Source organism: Castor canadensis, chromosome 6 (assembly GCF_047511655.1).
Source record: "Castor canadensis chromosome 6, mCasCan1.hap1v2, whole genome shotgun sequence".
NCBI classification, from domain to species: Eukaryota; Metazoa; Chordata; class Mammalia; order Rodentia; family Castoridae; genus Castor; species Castor canadensis.
In genome coordinates this window covers 102,448,832-102,469,167 of record NC_133391.1, presented here as the reverse complement: position 1 = coordinate 102,469,167, position 20,336 = coordinate 102,448,832, and the positions used below count along the sequence as shown (strand labels likewise).

The 20,336-nt window shown below is 34.6% G+C and overlaps 1 protein-coding gene and 1 long non-coding RNA gene across 5 annotated transcripts in view; one reads left to right on the top strand and one right to left on the bottom strand.

Annotated features, from left to right (window-relative positions):
- The window catches only part of Adgrv1 (adhesion G protein-coupled receptor V1), a 609,243-nt gene that overhangs the window by 246,011 nt on the left and 342,896 nt on the right, over positions 1-20,336 (top strand). For all 4 annotated transcript variants that reach the window (XM_074077095.1, XM_074077094.1, XM_074077093.1 and 1 more), the window contains 5 exons: positions 5,400-5,807; positions 10,526-10,710; positions 15,786-16,035; positions 16,573-16,712; positions 18,025-18,185. In XM_074077095.1, coding sequence (XP_073933196.1) covers positions 5,400-5,807; positions 10,526-10,710; positions 15,786-16,035; positions 16,573-16,712; positions 18,025-18,185 — 1,144 coding nt within the window. The remainder of the gene's footprint in view (positions 1-5,399; positions 5,808-10,525; positions 10,711-15,785; positions 16,036-16,572; positions 16,713-18,024; positions 18,186-20,336) is intronic.
- The window catches only part of LOC141424171 (uncharacterized), a 63,125-nt gene continuing 58,674 nt past the window's right edge, over positions 15,886-20,336 (bottom strand). Inside the window, exons 4-5 of the long non-coding RNA XR_012449113.1 lie at positions 17,828-17,917; positions 15,886-16,023 (exon numbers count right to left, since the gene is read on the bottom strand). This is a non-coding gene — a long non-coding RNA (uncharacterized lncRNA). The remainder of the gene's footprint in view (positions 16,024-17,827; positions 17,918-20,336) is intronic.

The window sequence follows — 20,336 nt, the reverse complement described above, 5'->3', positions numbered from 1 at the left end:
CATAACCCTTCTTAGCCATGAAAGTATGTATGAGTGGAGGCTAGTTTGGAGGCAGACTGCAACCTCAGCTAACAATACAAACAATCTCTCATTTCCCTCTCCCTCTAGTATAAACATAAACCAGTTGGGAAAACTGGACTTTTCCCTCCACATGTTGGTAATAAGGTAGTACCTTCCCTTCTTCTACCAGAGCAGAGTCAAAAGAAGCTAGCTAATAGATGGTTTAAATAATATTCATAGTCTCATATGATAACATGCAAAATGTTGAGCTTTTAATTAATAACCATTAATCATATGAAGAGCAGGGAAGATCTAAAATAGAACGAAAAAGTACAATCAACATATACCAATAAGGCTGGGCACAGTGGCTCATGCCTATAATCCTAGCTACTGAGGAGGCAGAGATAAGAAAGATTATGGTTCAAGTCCAGCCTGTGCAAAAGTTAGCAAGACCCCGTCTCAACAAATAAGCCAGGCATAGTGGTGCATACTGTTATCCTATTATACAGGAGGTATATGTAGGAGGATGGAGATCTGAGGTCAGCCATAGGCAAAAATGTGAGACCCTATCTGAAAAATAACCAATGCAAAAAATGCTAAGAGCTTCGCTCAAGTGGTAGAGCCCCCTTCCTAGAAAACTAAAGGCCCTGAGTTTAAATCCCAATGATGAAAAAAAATAGAGGCCAGTAACAGGATGACAGCAATAATTTTAATACAGTCATTATAAAAATGCTTGGGTGAGCATTTTTGAAACAAATGAGAAACACATTGAAACAAAAGAAAAAGTCCCTGTACAGAAATAGGAGTCTTAGAAGACATAAAAAGAGCAAATGGAAATTTTAAGGCTGAAAAATACAATAAAGTTGAAAAGTACAATAGATAGTCTCAGCAGAAGAACGAAGGGGGCAAAAGACTCTGTAATCTTGTAGGTAGGACCATAGAAATTATCCAATCTAAGCAACAGTAAAAAATAGGCTGAAAAAATGAACACAGACTTACAGACCTATGGAAGCATAGCTAAAGATCTAACATTGTGTCATTGAAGTCCTGAAAGAAAGAAGAAAATGTCAGAAATGAAAAAGTACTTTGAAAGAATGAATAATGGCTGAACATTACCGAATTTGGCAAAAAGATTTTGACCTTTAAATTCAAGGAACCAAGAGAACTACAAGCAAGATAAAGCCAAAGAAATCCTTACTAAGATAAATAATAGTCAAACTTCTGAAACTTAAACACAAAGAAAAATATTGAAAAAACTGAGAGCACAGTTGTGGCCCAGCTGGAGGTGGCACAACATTTTTCAAGTGCTGAAATAATCTAAGTCCTGAGTTCTATATACAGGGAAAATGTCCTTCAGAAATGAAGGTGAAGCCATTCTTACAGGAAAGACCAACTAATAACTTATTACATAATGACCTACCTGAAAAAATGTCATAACAAACCTCTCTAAGTAAAAAAGAATAATAAAAAAAAGAGGGATCTTGGAACATGAGGAAGGAAGAAAGAACACAGTAAACAAAAATGGACAAAAATATGTAGAGGAATTTCACCAGAGAGGATGAACAGACTACTCATAATCTCATAAGAAGATGTTGAACATGCCAGTTACAACCACAGTAAGATATCATTGGTACACCTGTCAGGATGGCTAAAATCAATGATATTACTAAATGCTGGCAAGGATTCAAAGAGATTGAATAACGTATGCATTGCTGATGAGAATGTAAAATAGTACAGCAACTTTGAGAAATAGTTTGTCACTGTACATGAGTCTTTAAAGCAGCTTAGTCACAATAGCATGAAACTAGAAATAATCCAGATGTCCTTCAGTGGGTGAATGATTAAACAACTGTCCATAACAGGGACTACTACTAACTAACAATAAGGAATAAACTATTGGTATAGATAACAACCAGATAACCTCCACATGATCATGCTAAGTAAACAAAAACAAGTCCAAAAAGATTATATACTGAATGATTCCATTTATATAATATTCCTAAAATTACAAAATCATAGAAATGGAGAAGAATTTAATGGTTGATGAGGACAGTAGGGGTGGGTGGGGGTATGTGACAAGAACAGATATTACACTTGCTCTTAGCTCAATGACTGAGAAATGCTCTGTTTTTTTAACTGTATCATGTCAGTATCTTGAGTATGTTATTATATTATGCATCTGTACTTTGTTACAAATAAGGGATATTAAATTGAGGGTATAGTAAATCTTTATTATTTCTTATAATTGCACATAAACCTGCAATTGCCTCAATATAAAAAAGTTTAAATAAAAAAATCAGGAGAAAAAAACCAGAAAAAATAGTTTTACCTCTCTGGCATCATTACTTTCTGAATGCTGAGCATATTACAGGAAGACAAAGACATATGACTCCATTTTTCAAGAACTGATGAGAATGAGAAAATAATCAGGAGCAAATACTATTCTGTTATGATGATAAGATTTTCATTTTGCTTTAGATAGATTAATGTGGTTAAAACAGTCACTATAGCACACATGTCTTTGTTAGTCCAGGCTTCCCATATACATAAATACTATACTCTTAGCATACATTCTCTTCTATCTAAATATGTGTGCTATAAAGTAAAGAAGGAATTTCTGATCCTTACTACTTGAAATAATGAAAACATCACTCACTATAGTTATGTCATAGGTACAGACAAATTTGGAGACTGATTTCAGACATTTTGATTTATGCATGTGTGTACTAGCCCAGAGCACCCAAGTTCAAGATAGACCATGCTTTTCCTTTGCATTTTGACATTTCCCATTTTATTCAGACAATTTCTATGTTGATTTTCATTGTCTCTCTTAAATTGCAAGTGCTTCTTGTTTGTGTTGTGCATATTTTATAAATACAAGAACATTTTTGTTGTTTTTGTTTCCTTCAAATATTTGAATTAGGAAAGAAATCTTACCAGAAAACAGTGTACCAAATTTATGTATGCAGTTTATGGTAAATCAAGTCACCACTGCCTAGTTTGAGAAATCCAACTTTACCAGGAATTTAAAACAGGTTGCTGAGAACCTCTACTACCATCTTGCTTTCTTTGACTGTTCCTATCTTTCAGATAACCTTTATTCTGAATTTCAAGTTTAATTATTCCCTAGCTTTTATTTATAGTTTTACCACCCACCATATGCTATTGGGCTTATCTGTTTAGGGAGTTATACAAATGAAATTATTCAATTTTATTCTTCTGAGATGTGCTTATTTTATTCAGTAAGATGTTTGTGAAATGCTATCCTGGTAGGTTCTAGTTCTTTCATTGTTTTACAGTAATAGAGTATTCCAATGGATACATTAATGGATCTGTTCAAAAGCCAACAAAACTTTTGAGTTTCCTTCAGTAAGGCTTTTTTGTTCCACCATTGCTCTACAGAAGCTTTTTAAAAGCCTTATCTTCCTTGACTTTTTTTTTTAGCACAATCAATTACTTCCTCCTTCATGAAGCATGCTTTTCTCCTTTGGGCTTTTGGAACACTGTGCTTTCCTCCTTTTAACTCTTATGTCAGTGTTTGCTCCTTCCTGGCCAACACATGTTGTGGTCCACCAAGATTCACTTTCTAGATTTTTCTTTTCCCTTCCTTCCTCCCTCCCTCCCTCTCTTCCTTCCTTCCTTCCTTCCTTCCTTCCTTCTTTCCTTCCTTCCCTCCTTCCCCTCTCCCTCCCTCCTTCTCTCCCTCCCTCTTTCCTTCATTCCTGCCTTCTTCTTTCCTTCCCTCCTTCTTTTTATTTTCTAATTTGGCAGTACTTTGGCTTGAACTCAGGGCCTCATGCTTGCTAGAAAGACACTCTACCACTTGAGCCAGCCCCAGGCCTGTTTCTTTAAATATGACCTATAAACTGTGAACTCAAAATATTTTCATCAGTAGCCTCCCCTTATTCAAACTCATATCTGATTACTCATACTTGATGTCTTCACTTGAATATCTGGGAAGCATCTCAGACTTAATAAGTATAATAAATAACTCTTGATTTCTCCTTTAATATTCTTCCTCAGTATTTTCCCTGGTTTCCATCAGTTACCCAGCCACTCAGTCACTCATCCATTCTGGCCAACAGATAGATGTTACCTTCAACTACTTCTCATCGAACATTGAATTCATTAGAAAGTCCTATTGATTCTGTATTCAAAATACATTCCCAGTCTGAATACTTCTATTTTCTACCCCTGTGACCCTAAAACAAGCTACCACTATTTCTTATATGAACTATTGCAAAAACTTCTGTCTCTTTTTCCTGTTTCAATGCTCATCCTAGATATAGCATAACACACACGAATCATAACACACATAGAAATGTTGAATGAAATGGGTCACCCTCTGCTTGAATCCTCCTGTGTCTTCCTGCCATATTTCAAGTGATGAGCCCACATAGTTTGACCCCTTCCACCTGTCTCATGTTGGCTTCCAGTATTCTCCTACTCCTTCCTGTCACACTAGCCTCTGGTTCTTCTTCTAACATACTAAGATGATTCTCACTTCAGGGTCTTTATAATTTCTCTTCTCCCTGCCTGGAATATTTCTCCTGAGATCTGGAAGCTTTCTCCTGAGATCCTCATGTAGTCCATACCTTTACTTCACCAAGGTCTCTATTCAATCATCATGTTAGAGCTTCCACAACCAGCACCTTCCATCACCCTTCATTTCCTTACTTTGTATTATTTTCCTTCATAGAACTCCATGTAAAAAATATGATTAATTCCCCAGCCCTATACTATCTCCATTCTCTGCTAAAATGGTAGGTTGTGAGTGCAGGTATTCTACTGTTCTAGTCTGCATCTGCGATGTGCCACTTAGGACATCATACTAACAGTTTAATAGTTGTTGGTTCGGTAGCAAATAAATGCCCATCCCTTAGGGGCATTTCTTCCCCTGCCACATTTGGGGGCATTTTCATTCTTCCTTGACTGAGTGTTCATGCTTCTCTTTCCAAGTCTTTCTAATAACCATTTCTTCTCCTTCCTTCTACCTCCCTTCTGCCTCCTCTCTACTCCCCCCTACAATTTCTGTGTGAAAATGAAAATGTAAATGCTCCCCCTTTTCCTCCATATTTATGCTTTGCAGCATGTGTAATGTAAAGATGTATTTTAATGTGTTCATAAGTGGAGAGATTTGGTAAAGCAATAGTGACATTTCTTTACTATTTCTCTTCCTTGGTTCATTTGTTCTAAGGCATCTTATTTTTCTTAACCTCACCACTGTATGATATGCTTTTATCTCTTTGAAAATGTGTAAAATTTTATGTTTTGATGGCACTGTTGTTATTGCCCATTGGTTTAGTTAATTTAACTGAAACAGAAAAATGTTTAAGAGGTAATAATTTGTTTAGGGTAGGTACCACAGTCCCACTTAAGTGTTATTATTTAATTTCTAGGAATTGAGGAGTGCTGAAACAGTTGGTCGTACTCTCATATCTCCAGCTATATCTGGGAAGGATTTTGTGAAAACTGAAGGAACATTGGTCTTTGAACCTGGTCAGAGAAATGCCATGTTGGATGTCACCCTATCACCAGAAACAGGATCTTTAAGTCCGTTTCCTAAACGCTTTCAGATTGTGCTTTTTGACCCAAAAGGTGGTGCCAGAATTGATAGTGTATATGGGACTGCCAACATCACTCTTGTTTCTGATGCAGACTCTCAGGCCATTTGGGGCCTTGCAGATCAGCTATACCAGCCCCTGGATGAAGACATTCTCAACAGAGTGCTTCATAATATCAGCATAAAAGTGGCCACAGAAAACACAGATGAACAACTCAGTGCTGTGATGTATTTAATAGAAAAGGTAAGAAATCCTTGCAAATTCTTATATTTTATAAACTAAAATACCAAACCAAAACAAGCACTACATTCTGTTATATCAGTTGCTATGAAACTATGATGAGGTTTAATTTCTGAACCCAAGAGTGGGTTCACTATACTTTTGCTTGAATGTAGGTGATAGCTGTTTCGCATCCTCCATCATAAACTTGGGAAATGGCAAGTTAGCTTGTGCAGCAGGAAAGACAGCCCAAAGTCTGAAAGGCAGCAGACTCTAGAAGTCATGGATTCCTTCAGTCTCTTCAGAAACTAGCCAGAGGTTCTCTTTGGTATTTGATCCTCAGATTTTGAGTCAATAACAAGGCCTACACTAGATTATCATCTAGTGTAGAGCAATTGCTCTCTATTTGTTCTCTCTCCTGGGCATTAAAAACTTTCAGAGGAAAGGAAAATTAAGGAATGGCCAATTTGGCATGGAGTTAGACCAATCGTGTTTTCTTTCAAACCTATTTATTTACTTACACTTCTGCAGAAGATGGAATTACAGAGAGAAACAAGAGTCTACAACTATAAATAAAAAAAGTATCTAGAAAGAATTATTACTAAAGAAAAAGACATGGGAATTTATTTTAGACTTTCTTATCAATATATTTACATACATATATAAAAAGTTCAGAGTACATATGAATTTATTAATACTGTATTTCTTACATATACTTATCTTTAAATTTTAAAATGTTTACAATGGGGTTTTAGACTCTCATGCTCATTTTACTTTCTAAAATATTTCTTAAAATATAATTCTCAAAGAGTAGAAAAGAAAATTATAAAGTATAAATATAAGGAGAGGAGGCTATGTCAAACAGCTTGTAAAAGCAAAGAGACATGACTCCTATTTCATGTAGAGAGTCATCTAGAGAGAAGAGCCTATGCCAGGAAATAATGTACTTAAGTTTCCTAAAGATAAAATGACATGGAGAAATGGCATGTTGATTTTGGCCAAGAAGAGAGGAAGCTTGCAGAGTAACCAAACATTTTAGAATAGAAAAGAGAACTTCATTTTAAATGTTTTTGAGAAGATAGAAATTCTGCTACTTTTTTTCTCAGTAAGTTATATAAGAGAGTCAGATACTATTGATCAAGAATCAAGTCAACACTTATTTTCTAAACTCAGACAGATAAATATCACGTTTTGACTAATATGTGGAATGTAGACTTAAATTTTACTATATACGATGATGTGAAAGAGAAACTAGGGACAGGACACAACCAGTGTGTGGGGGAAGAGGGAAAGGAGAGGGTTCATTATATGTATGCATGAAATAATGTAATAAAATCTACCAAAATTGTTTAAAAAGGAGGGGGGGAAGAAAGAAGGAGGTTAAGAAAGAGCAATATAAATGGGGTGAATATTACCAAAGTACTTTATGTGAATATTGTAAATACCAAAATGAAGCCTTTTTGTACAATTAACATGCTAAAAAAAGAAAAAAAAGAATCAACACTTATTTAAATAGAGTTGTCAAATAGTATTATAGCCAGTATGTTTGTTTTGACTATTTATATGCTTTACTAAAAGAAACTTTCTATTTCCTTTGAATATGAATAAAAGTTTGGGTAGCTCTAGAATTATGGGTCACAACCTTTAAGGTTTGCTCATGGTGAACACCTAATGGATGTTTTACTCAAGAACAGCAACAAATGGATGGGATAACATGCACAAAAACATGTGAGGCAACAATGTTTATTTCAGCATTACTTATTATTACAAAAATTTGGAAAAAATAATAGCTATTAGGAGAGGTTGGATAAATAAGTTCTGGTGTACCCTTGAAATTCAGTCATGAGCCACAGAATATTTTGGTTAACAATGGAATGTATATACAATGGTGGTCACAGATGATTACAATGTAGCTATTGCCTAGGATTTTTGCTGTATCTTATCTATAGTTAGACTTAATTAGATACACAAATATTTAGCAATGTGTTATAGTTGTTTACAATATTCAGTACAGCAGCATGCTGTACAGGTTTGTAGGTGACAGCAATAGGCCATAGTTAGATAGTTTATAGAGGCTATACCATGAGAAAGTTCAAACCTACGTGGCACAGATTGCTACAAGGTAACATGATGATGAAATAGCCTCGCAGTGCCTTTGTCAGCATCTGTCTCCATTGTCAAGTGATGTAAGATTGGATGTCCAAGTTTCATGTTTTAGACATGGTTGTATAATAAGACTAAAAGAATAATGAAATAAGCACTGAAAGTATACATCACCAAATACAGGTTATAAAAATCAGCAAATAAAAATAAAGGTGGCCAGTTAAGTTTGAATTTTAGAGAGATAGCATTTTAAAGCTGTCAGTTGTCTTACTAACAATGTCACTCCATAAAACCCTGCTGGATTTGATATTCTAATTTTTAATTTGGTCCAGTTTAGTTTCCTAGCTATTGAGGTTTGTGTTCTGGAACACTTGAAAGAGCTCAGGCAGGAACGATGTGTTCTATGAAAGTTGATAGACTATCCCCCACTTCCAAAGGGTTCCTCCATTTTTATTTTCTATCTTGAGAATTTTTTTCATTTATTTCCATGGTTGAGTCAGGTCTTCTACTTGTCTATAAGCTAATTTGGATGATTTGGGGGATTCTTTCATTGTTGTATAAAAGAGCCTTTTAGAGCCAGACTATTTCATTTTATTATATGCTTTTTAATATTATATATATTATACCATACTTATTTTTAGACTTCACTTCATATTTTATTAACTTTTTCATGCTTACAGTAATTTTGATTGACTGTCAATTAGTTGAGTTAATTTGGGTTATGATTTTTTTTTTTTTTGCAGTAGTGGGGATTGAACTCAGGGCCTTGTGCTTGCTAGGCAAGCACTCTACCACTTGAGCCACATTCCCAGTCCTTCCGTTTTTAGTTTGTTTTTCAGGTAGAGATTCATGCAAACTTTGCCTGGGCTGACCTTGGACCACAGTCCTTCTTCTTCTGCCTCTCCAATAATGGGATCACAGGTGTGATCCTTCATGGCATGCCCCTGTATTATTTATTTATTTATTTACTTATTGACAAGAAATAGGGATGTTGGGAGTCATTGCAGGAGCAGTGTTGGAATATTCCTGGGCTCCATCTCTGTGCTATCTGACAAGTTAGTTATCGTCTTTCTGCCTCAGTCTCCTTATCTGTAAACAAAACAAAAATGTTAACAGTCTTCTTGTGAAATATAGAAAAGTTAATATAAAATTCTGAGAGCTAGTAAATGCTCATACGAACTAAGTGTTGTAGCCTTTTTGTTTTATTTTTTTGCCATACTTTTCTTTTTTTCTGTTCCTCTGGGGCATGAATAAAAGTGTGGGTAGCTTTATAATTCTTGGAAATAAACTTTAATTCTTAAAATCTTGTATATGTTGTTCAGCTGGCTCTGGCATTTTATTTTCAGAAATGTCTGGTGTCAGACTGAGTTTTTGTTTCTTTGTTATTTATTTTTTCTGTCTGATTTCTATTATGAACTTTCACTCTTAAAACAATGCTTTAAACTTAGTGATGCTCACACATTATTTCTCTGATATAAAGCAGTCTGCATTTTTAGACAAGAATATTTCTGTAGTATATTAAGAAAATGGATTTTTTTCCTTCTGTCTCTTTTACATGTTTATATCTTAGGAGTTTTCCCTACTTGTCTGTTATCTTTTCTCTGAGTTTTGAAGATTTTATTGAGCTTATTTTCCATTTGCCTTATTTGGTTTGCTTGCTTCAGTATTCAGTGGACTATTCTCTATCTTCATTTGTAATTTTTTTCATTGTTAAATTTTTATTCTTGTTCTGTTCCTCTTATTATATTTTCCCTGTGGTTTATTGTCTATGTTTGAGATACCTACTCTTATAAGTTTGGATCATGAGTTCTGCTGTGAATTTGGGACTGTACTAGGTTAAAAAGTTATAAAAAAAAACCCACAGTAACATGAAGCATTTCATCAGAGCCCTCCTAATAGAGAAGCAGATAAATAATTTCAAGGTTATTAGAAGTTTATTGATTAATGTAAATGTAAGTTACAAAGAGAATGATAATGATATTGGCAGGGGCAAAATGTAGGGATCATAGAGAAAATTCTGACTTTGGAGTTTGCAGAATTAACAGGGACTTAAGAGATTTATTAGAATATAATGGTTTAGTACTCTTTGTTGTTCAAACAACAAAGAACTTAGTCCTTTAAAATAAGAAGGATCATAGTTAATGAAAAAGGCAAGTGTGCCCAGAGGTCATGTGAAGAGAATTTTCTCATTTGGTGCTTTAGCTATTTATCATGGCTTCTGTTCATTGAAGCACAGATAATTAAGAATAATCTTGCTTGAGGTATTTATTTCTCTATTTGTTGGTCAAAAGGATAAGAATTCTTGGGGTAGATGTAAAAGTGGGATTAACTGTAATTCATAATTTTAATTATTGTAGTTAAAATTAAGTGATCCATGCAACCATTTGGAGCTTTAGCTAATGATCAAATAGAAATCATTTTATTGACTATACCCTTTCTTTTTAAATGATCATGCATTTTAAAGTACAAAGGAATATATTTTAAATTTAATTTTGATACCAATTTATCTTAAATTCTTCATAGGCTCATCTTTATTTTGTTAATAACTATTAATAAAGAACACATATACTGCCTATATTCACATACAATTTAAGAGGCTTATTTTTGAATACATATTTTCATACTTGGATTTTTTCCAGATAACTGTTGAAGGAAGAAGTCAGGCTTTCGGTATTGAGAGCCGAACTCTTTTCTATGAAATTCTCTGTGCTCTCATTAACCCAAAACGCAAGGACACAAGGGGATTCAGCCACTTTACTGAAGTGACTGAAGATTTTGCCTTTTCTCTGCTGACTGATGTTACTTGTGGCTCTCCTGGTGAAAAGTAAGTATCTTCTAATATTTTAGCAGTAACTTACATGTATTTTTTCACTGTTTACAAAGCCATCTGCCATATAAATTGAACTGAGATAATATAACTAAGCAGTATATGGCCAGCACATTGTACCTTTTGGCAAATGAGGCTAATATTTGAAGAAAGCCATAGCAGCTACATCAAGACAAATGAACTTAACCTATCAACAATATTTTCCTCTGATTTCAAAGTATTTTAAAAGCAAAAAAAAGTCGTATACCTGCTCTTACTTATTTAATAAGTAGGAGATGCATTCTCAAAAGAAAAAGGAAGCTAACACTGATCTTTTGGAGTATTTTGATGTGCTGGTGCTTGTACTTCTCATAGAGTATGCTTGTTTCATGCACTTGGAGACAGCTCTCAAAATATCATTGAACTTCAGGCTGTTTGTTTCATGACTGAAGTTCCACAGCAAGAAGCTAGTTAAGAGGAAAAGGAAAAAATAAAAAGTGTGGCTCATATTTATGCTTAACTATGTAATTAGTTGCAAGGCCATATTTTATATTTTCAGGCACCATGATATGTAAATTATATTCATAATATATATTGGATCATTGTAGTCCAAAGACCAAAAATGTTTTATTTCTATTTGATAATATAAAAATGACTGATAATAGAACATTGTTGAAAATTTCTCTCATTTTTCAGAGTAAATATATGTTATGTAAAAAGAATGACTATTATTTGACTTATTTAATAGGATGTATCTGGTTAAGAGTGTTTATATAAAAAATTAGCAATTTTATTTTATTCTCAATGAATGTTGTCACCAGTAATTATTAAGTCACTAAAATTCAGGGTCATTTTGAAGACTACATTTAAAAATTCTTGTAATTTTAATTATCTTCTTATTTATTGGTCTCATTATGAATTCTGACAGGTTACCTAAAAAATCAGTTGGATATGTAAAACTTTAAAGTTAATTCTAAGGTCACAGGACACATGAAGTTCAAAGAGATATTTAATACAGTATAAAAGGATTCCAAGGAGAGCAAGAATAAAAGAATAATAATATAAGTGATATTAACTGTACCTCTTCTATAATCTTGACGTTGTTTTAAACTGAATAATATGAATGGATATTTTGTGGGTAAAAAACATTACAATATTAAAATTCTACATAGTTCAACCTAGTTCTTGCTAAAATTTGTACACATTTTATCTTTATAAAAGATCATTTTAAGTAGCTATTCAAAGTTAGAGTTAGGGAATTTATCATTCCTGTTAACGGAAACAGAAGCTGAGGCTAGAGACCTTACCCAGCTAGTCAAAGTCACATGATTAGCTTGTGCCATCCTAGGCCTACTTGACTCCATAGTGCCTGCAAGCCAGCATGCCATGTGGTCAGAAGAGATTGTGGCCACTGCTTGGTAGCAACCATCCGCCTCTAGCCCCATGGGTCCAGAATGCCTAGAGTTTTATCTTAGATCAGTGCTAGTGTGTGGCAAGGTTAAGATACAAAATCAACACCCCCTTACTTTGTATTTTTCTTTAACTCTGCTTGATAAGTCCTAGGGGCTAAGATTTTCTTTTTTTACTTTTTTTTGGAGGGGTAGAACTGGTGTTTGATCTCAGGACCTTACACTTGCTAGGCAGGTGCTCTACCTGTTGAGCCCCATGACCAGCCCTTTTTTGGTTGAGTATTTTTCAAGATAGGGTCTGATGAACTATTTACCCAGTTCTGGCTTTGAACCACTGTGCCACTGATATCTCCCTCCTAAGTAACTGGGACTACAGGCATGAGCTGCTGGTGCCTGATTTCTTAGATTTTCTTATGGTGGAAAATCAGCAAAGTACCAGAAAAATCTTTCAGGAAGCTTTTCTCAAGAGGTCCTTCTCCAGTTCCCACCTTTCATCCTAAATGTCCACCTGAGACCAATGGTTAGCAGTTCCACTTAGTGTGTTTTATAAATGTCTCTAACACCATATTCAGCATCCCCTGACACAGAGCATTTGTTTGTTTAAAGAAAGTTTACACTGAGGCCACAGATTGTGCTTATGTGAAAAAAAATGTCATTATTTACCTCTGTTGAACTATGTTCAACTATATTGTTCAATGAAATTAAACAACTAATAGCATTGCATGCCCTGTAATTCCATTCTTTTCCATTTGTTTTTCCATATTTCTGGAACATCATGAGGATGTCAAGGTTTTCTTAAATGTGAACATCTGCCTGGCTTGAATGTTGAGTGCCATATTGTGCCCTCAAAGGCCCAGTGAAAACTCAAGAGGGTATAAGATCCCCAAAAAGAGGGACCTTTTCTGTCTTGTTGCCTAACGTATTCAAAGGACTTGGAAAACTCTGGTATTTGGTAGCGTCTCAATGGTTATTGTATAGTGCGTGAACAAAATGAATAAATAAATATGCTTTCTGCCATTTTCTTCTAAACAGATTTGGCTTTCGTTTTGAGTTATCCAGGAAAAAGAAACAGCATGGCAATTACACAAGAAATAGCATGGTGTACTTGGGAATCATCATTTTTTAAAAGGAAGTTTAGTATAGAGTAAGCCAGGGGTGTGTGTGTGTGTGTGTGATTCAGACTTAGGATTTTAGAGACTTTTTATTGAGGAGAATGTTGAAGGTTAGAGAATAAGTCATTCTCAATCTCCCTTTCTTTTTTCTTTTTTTCTTTTATTTACTTTTTATTACTGCATCTTCCTTTCTGAGATCACCCATTTTCAGTGTTTGGAAAGTATATTCCTTTCCTAATAAACATTGCTATCTTTCACTACAAAAAAGTTAAAGAATATAGAAAACCAAGAAACAGGAATACTCCATAGAAAACAATTGTTCAGGTAGGAGAAGATAAAGTCTGAAATTAAGTAAGTGACATGGAAGGGTGGTACCTTCAATCCCGTAATTGTAGTGGGATTTGTCCTATTTGACAACCTAATTGTTTTCATACAGTTGAACACAGGAAAAATAAGAGAGTGACAAATTAAACATAGGAAATTAGAGAGTGCTCAAAGTTGGTTTGTTTTGTTCAGAAAGCTCTAAAAATGTTGAGCATTGTGATATATATTTTCTATGCATTGCTGTAAAGTGATATCAGTGGCACTGGCTAAGAGTGAAGTGCTTAGGAATTTGAGCAAAGATATTGAGGAAAATGGTGGAATCTAAGACAATCACTTGGAAGTCAAGTAGAAACAATGTCAAGTGGCGCTGAGGGTCCCACTGAGGTTGGCCACTGCTGAATTGTCGTGGCGCCAATCAACATCTTAATGGGGTCCCACTCCACTTCAATCTAGGCAGATTATAGCATGGATCAAGGTGAGTACATTTGAAGGGCATAGATCTAGATGGTCAAGGTGTAAGGGAGAGTTTGATCATCAGCCAGGAATGTGGTGCACTTGCGTGAAGGTTGGGTAGAGTCACTGTGCATGTAGTGTTGATTTACCAAATTAGTAGACTCCATCATGGCTTTGACTAGACTGAATCTCAGTAACTTGGAGGTAGGGGAATGAAAGGCGCTGGGCATCTATGTGGCTGAGAGTCACTGGTCTCACCTGCTTTGTGCCTGTTTAGGGCATCTGCAGTGGTAGTTTTAGGCTGAGAGTCACCAGTGACAATGTGGGAGGCTAAGTGGGGAGATTATGAATTGAGTTTTTGACAAGCTTTTGTGGAGGGGTGTGTGGTCCATTAAAGGGAAGGTGTTTTCTCAGGAGGCTTGATATAGAGACCTCAGGTCCTGTATGAATGAGTGGATTAAAAGCAGATATTTGAAATCACAAACTGATTCAATTATAGTCATTAAAGCTGAGGAGATTTTTTTTTTTTTAGAGAAGATGCATAGCTTGAAGAAGAAGGTAGCTTTTACTTTCTTTTCTTTTTTTTTTTCAAATTGTTCATTTAAAGTTCTCTGCTCTGAGTGGGCATGGTGGTGTATGTCTTTAATCCCAGCTATGAGGTGGCTGAAGTAGTAGGGTCCTGTCAAATGCTGACCCTGAGAAAAAATGCAAGACTCTACCTGAAAAATAGACTTAAAGCAAAAAGGGCTGGGGGTGTGGCTTAACTGGTAGAGCACATGCCTAGCAAGTATAAGGCCTTGAATTCAAACTCCTGTGCTGCAAAAAAAAAAAAAAAAAAAAAAAAATCCTCAAAAAACTCTCTCTTCCATTTCCTGCATTAGGGAGTCTTGACAAGGTATCATTTTGATCCATGATCTAATTATACATACTCTACATATGTTGTAGTCTATATAATTTTAACATTGAATGCATAAATCTTACCCTAATATTCTAATATTCTCTACACTTTTAGGCAGGTTTCAGATCTGATTTATCTTTGTATCTTCTTATTGTTTTCAAAGATGATGAGTCCTGAAACAGGTTGCAACAGTTTTTCTGGGGAACTGGTTGCAAATAAAAATACCTAGAACTGCCAACCCCCTCTCCTTGGGTAAGGATTTTTAGTTAGCAAGTCTCGAATATAAACCAGAAATCTGTACTTTAAACCAAATCCACAAGATTTCAACTCACATTGAGTTTGGAAAGCAATTTAACTGAGCACAGTCTCTGATTATGTATAGGAGATCTTCAAAAACAGAATTGTTAAGTGAATAAAGACCAAAGTTTTCCTTACCAGTCAAATGATTGGATTAGCAGTGCCTTGATGTGTTAGAAAGGCATGGTATACACTCTGGATAAAAACAAGACTCTGGATTTATAAATTTTATGATGTTCTTAAGTAAAACTGGGCTTTTGTTTATTGGGGACACTCTTTTTCCAGACTATTCCATTAATGCTGATGCTACTAACACAGAAAAGTATACTTTGCAGTGACAGATTTTATTTTGATAGCCATGAAACAGCTTTCAAGAACTCATATTTTAGATTATAAGGAGGATCAGGCATGAGAATGCAGAAAGTTGTAATAATTAATCATAGAAAGACTGAAAGCAGATTGTTTCTAGTGGTTCTGGGTTGATAATGTGATTGTTACAGATGAAGAGCAGTGTCCCGGTGTAATGCATTTTAACAAATATAAGTGGATATATGGATGCAAATCCATGCCACTTAAGCAGACTCTGCCTTTCTTTTGTAGAGGCAAAACCATCCTTGACAGTTGCCCATACTTGTCAATACTGGCTCTTCATTGGCATCCTCGGCAGATCAATGGGCACAAGTTTGAAGGAAAGGAAGGTGATTACATCCACCTTCCAGAGAGGTTATTGGATGTTCCAGATGCAGAAATAATGACTGGTAAAAGTACATGTAGATTAGTCCATTTTACGGAGTATAGCAGCCAGCAGTGGTTTGTAACTGGAAACAACCTTCCTGTCCTGAAAAATAAGGTAATCTGTCATTTAAAAAATTATGTCATTGGAATCTAATTTTCCCTTTAACAGACACACTCAGAATGCATTTATTTAATCAGATTTTTGGCAAGGACTACACATGGTGAAATAATAAGAAAAATGTTCCATCTTTACGAATCATTTGTAGAATGCTTGGTTGCAAAAATAGTTGGAAATGTTTCTTTCATGTTTTATTGAGCAAAATATACATAAAAGTTGAGAATGTGAAAAATGTAGCTTTTGCTGGTACCATATCCTTTTATATACCTTACTCTTGGTATAGTCAACTAATTATAGCTGAAGTGAATATTTTCAGCTGAAGACTACTAAATGAATAAGTGGAGGTAGAATGTACACAATGGGAAAACCAGTCAGACGCCCTGCATCACTGTTCCACAAGTGAGCTAATTATTAGAACTGGAAGAAAATAAGTGACTATGGTTATTAGAAAAATGAAGGTCAGTTTAGAGTGGGAGACTTAGTCAGACCATTAATTGGACAATGTCATTAAATTTTCTGTTCCTTCTGACATAGGTATTAGCTTTGAATGTGAAAGGTCAGAGTTCACAACTCCTGACTAACAGCAATGAGGTTCTCTACAGGATTTATGCTGCTGAGTCTAGAATCATTCCTCAGACTTCTCTTTGTCTCCTTTGGAATCAGGCTGCTTCAAGGTATTTATTAGCAATATTTAAGATCGTGATTTTGTCCTTCCCTATTCCAGAAATATTAAACTTAATTTTTTTATACTGAGCATAGATGATGGTCTCAAGTAAGACTTCAGACTGGAGAATAATCTGCAGAATAAATAAGATAGAGCAGGATAAGAAATAGTCTAGTATTTTTCACATGGGACATGCAATCCCATGCATATCACTTAGTTCTTTACTATTTATTGGTGTTTTCATGGGCTATAGGATGAATTTTGCTCAATGCAAATATCTTTTCTAAAATTAACAAATATGTTAGAAAAGAAAGGAAATTCTTTGTATCCCTACCATCTGGCATACCTAAAACACAATAAAGATGGCTCTTAATTTATGATTGTTAAACTTACATGGTTTCTACTTAAGGATGGTGCAAAACTGATACACATTCATTAGAAACTATACTCAAATTTTGAATTTTGATCTTTTCCTATACTGGCAAGATGTGGTATGATTCTTTCTCTATTGAGCATTGAGCCATAGTTCACAGTAAGCTGTATTATGAGGATCGTGAGGGTAAATAATGAGACTGTACAGTGTACTTGTGTTGCTAAGGGATGATGTTCACTAGTTTAGATGTATCAAGTGCATTTTCAAATTACAGTGTTTTCAATTTACAGTGGCTTTTATCAGAATCTAACCCAATCATAAGTCAAAGATCATATACCCATAGATGTTCTATAATCCTCAACATATAATTTGGTAATCAAATCTTCAATTTTCACCAAGAGAGAAGAGGCTCAATTAATAATTACTGAGGAATGCAAAATGAGTCAAACTTCAGAGAAGGAAATATTCGTACCTGGAAAAACATATGTATGATATGTTTTAAAATACAACAACAAAAATAAAGATGAGAAAGGAATCTAGAAAAGTATACAAGTAATTTATGTTTTTCAAATGAGAACTCATGAAAACACAAAGACGAGTGAACACTACTCATGTCATGGGTCAGCTGATCTCTTGGGGCTTTGGGATAAGGGTAGGTTTTCTTTAGGTAAGTTAGTAACAGGTACTACTTTGCCCAGAGAACCAGCTTCTTTGATACAGAGAATGCTTTGGCAGGTGTGGTTGATACTTACACAGCTTCTTAAGATGTCTGGAATCTGTTGGGTCATGTCCTGAACAAGATGTTTCCTCCTGTATTTCTTCTTGAAAATGTCTGCCTAAGTCTTGAGTAAAGAACAATTAAGTTGAACAAATTATTCTTTCTGTTAAAAAATCTCAACATCTTAAGTGTTAATGAAAGAGGAATAGTGACTATTATATTTTTCTTTAGCTGGTTGTCTGACAGTCAGTTTTGCAAAGTGGTTGAGGACACTTCAGATTATGTGGAATGTGCCTGTTCACACATGTCTGTGTATGCTGTCTACGCCCAGACTGACAACTTGTCTTCATACAACGAAGCTTTTTTCTCTTCTGGATTTATATGTGTCTCAGGTCAGTGACAGTATTTTCAATCAATAATCTTAATTATTTGTGAGAATGAAAGTCTGTTTCCCGTAGTATGTAAACATACTGTAATTCATCACTTTCCTGTTGTCTTATTCCTTAATTCATATAACAGGTATTTATGGAGAACCAACTCTGTACTGAAGATATAGTAAAGAACAAGACATGATTCTGACTCATAAGGAATATGTAATACAGTGTGGGATAGAAACTAGGTAATAGGAAAGGCTGTAGTTTGTGGTTGTGTGTTTTAGAGGACAGGTTCTATAGTTAGAATAACAGGAATATGTGATATATGTACACATTTATATGATAATGTATATCACAGTATATAAACAGAATTTTGTATTTTCATTAAAAATAACTTACCCCATGGATTAGTTTGTATTCTACAAAATAGTAGTTATAAATATACCAACCATTGTGTTAAAACAATAAATCATCCTTCTCATTCCACATCTAGGCCTCATTTCTGGCTGCAATAGTAACTTGAATTGTATTAATATCTGTCAGACTGTTAACCTACAAATAAACTATAGAATTATTCTCACTTGCTATATTAATCATTTGGTTGGAAGTCTGGAAATTCTTTATACTATATCATTTGAATCCCCCATGGCCCCCTATTCTGTACCCCCATTACCGTTTACAGTTTCCCAACTGTTTGTGTGAACAATGTGCAGTGTATAGAACTGGGTACAGAGTAATGGTTTAAAGCACAAATCCTAAAGTCAGACTGCCTTAGTTCAAATCCTGATTCTGTCATTAGCTGGTTATAGGACCTGGGATAAATTCCTTAGTTTCTGTATACCTCAGTATTCTCACACCTAATATGTGAGTATGAAGAATATCTGTATCACAGGGTAGTAGATAAATTAACTTAGACATTTCTAATTTTCTGCTTTAATGTTTTTTCTGTAAATGTGATTAGCATTGAGTGCATGTCTTTTTAAATTTATTGTGCAAACAATTCCCATAATAATCCTTATTTATTAGGAAGTTTACTGTTCTTTGTTCTGGTTATTAAAATCTTTCAAATATAATTTTATTTTATTTTATATAGTTATAAATTTTCTTGAGTGTATCTTAATTCTGAACCTAACTTATTTTCAATATCAAGTTAATATTTTTCATTCTCAATATCTTTCATAAAAGATGATATTTCTTATTTAATAGATTCTTCTAGGTCCATATGGTTCCAAAATCAGATAGACACATAATTTAATTTTAGGGGTCATAAATTTCTTTTACAGAGAAAAGAAATTTCATAGAATGATGAAATAAAAGCAGAATTTACAATGTCTAAATAAAAATCTGGATGTCACAGACATTAATTCAGGTGCTACAACACACAAAAATTCCTTGCTTATTACCAATATCGAGCAGCAAAACATTTCAAAACCTAAAGAGGAATGGCATCCTGATTTTATATAGAGCAAGCAGAATTGTAAGGTGTTCCCTGGGCAAATCATTAATTAATCTATGTTTTCTGTAACTAACTCCAGAAAAGGTAACACTAATTTCAGAATCAACACCTAAATGTCAGAATACACATTTGTTACTTTTGACTTGAAATCAGTTTCAGTTGTTTAATATTAGTGTTTTTTTAATCTCCCCATCTGTGCCATTGTTCTACCAATAAGGACACATAAAATTCTGTGTAGGTGACTCAGTTCCTCTTCAGGGGCAAATGAATGCTTATCCTCTGATGGGTCCCCAGGAACCAGAAAAGATAATTTATGTATGTATATTCCCTTAATTTAGATCAGGCCATACTGAATATCCCTTTGAATTTGATAAAACTAATCCTTTTTATGAAATGTAGCAACATACAATTAGACAGAAACTTAACCTTTTTTAAAATCAACGTAAATCACAGTATAGCTATACCAATTCCAGTTTGCAGTTCTGGTTACTATTGTACTAGGATGAACAACTGAAATGATCAAAGTATATAATACAGGCAAAGAGGCCAAAAGGCTTAGACATTCTCAGCTTGGAAAGATGAAAAGAGAGGGTATATTCTTGTTTAACAAATGCCATAAAATTAAAATAAGGTCATTCTCTGAGATGAAAAAGATAGAGAGGTAAGTAAAACAGAGCTGTGTGCTGTAAATGGTAGAATATGGAACTCACCAC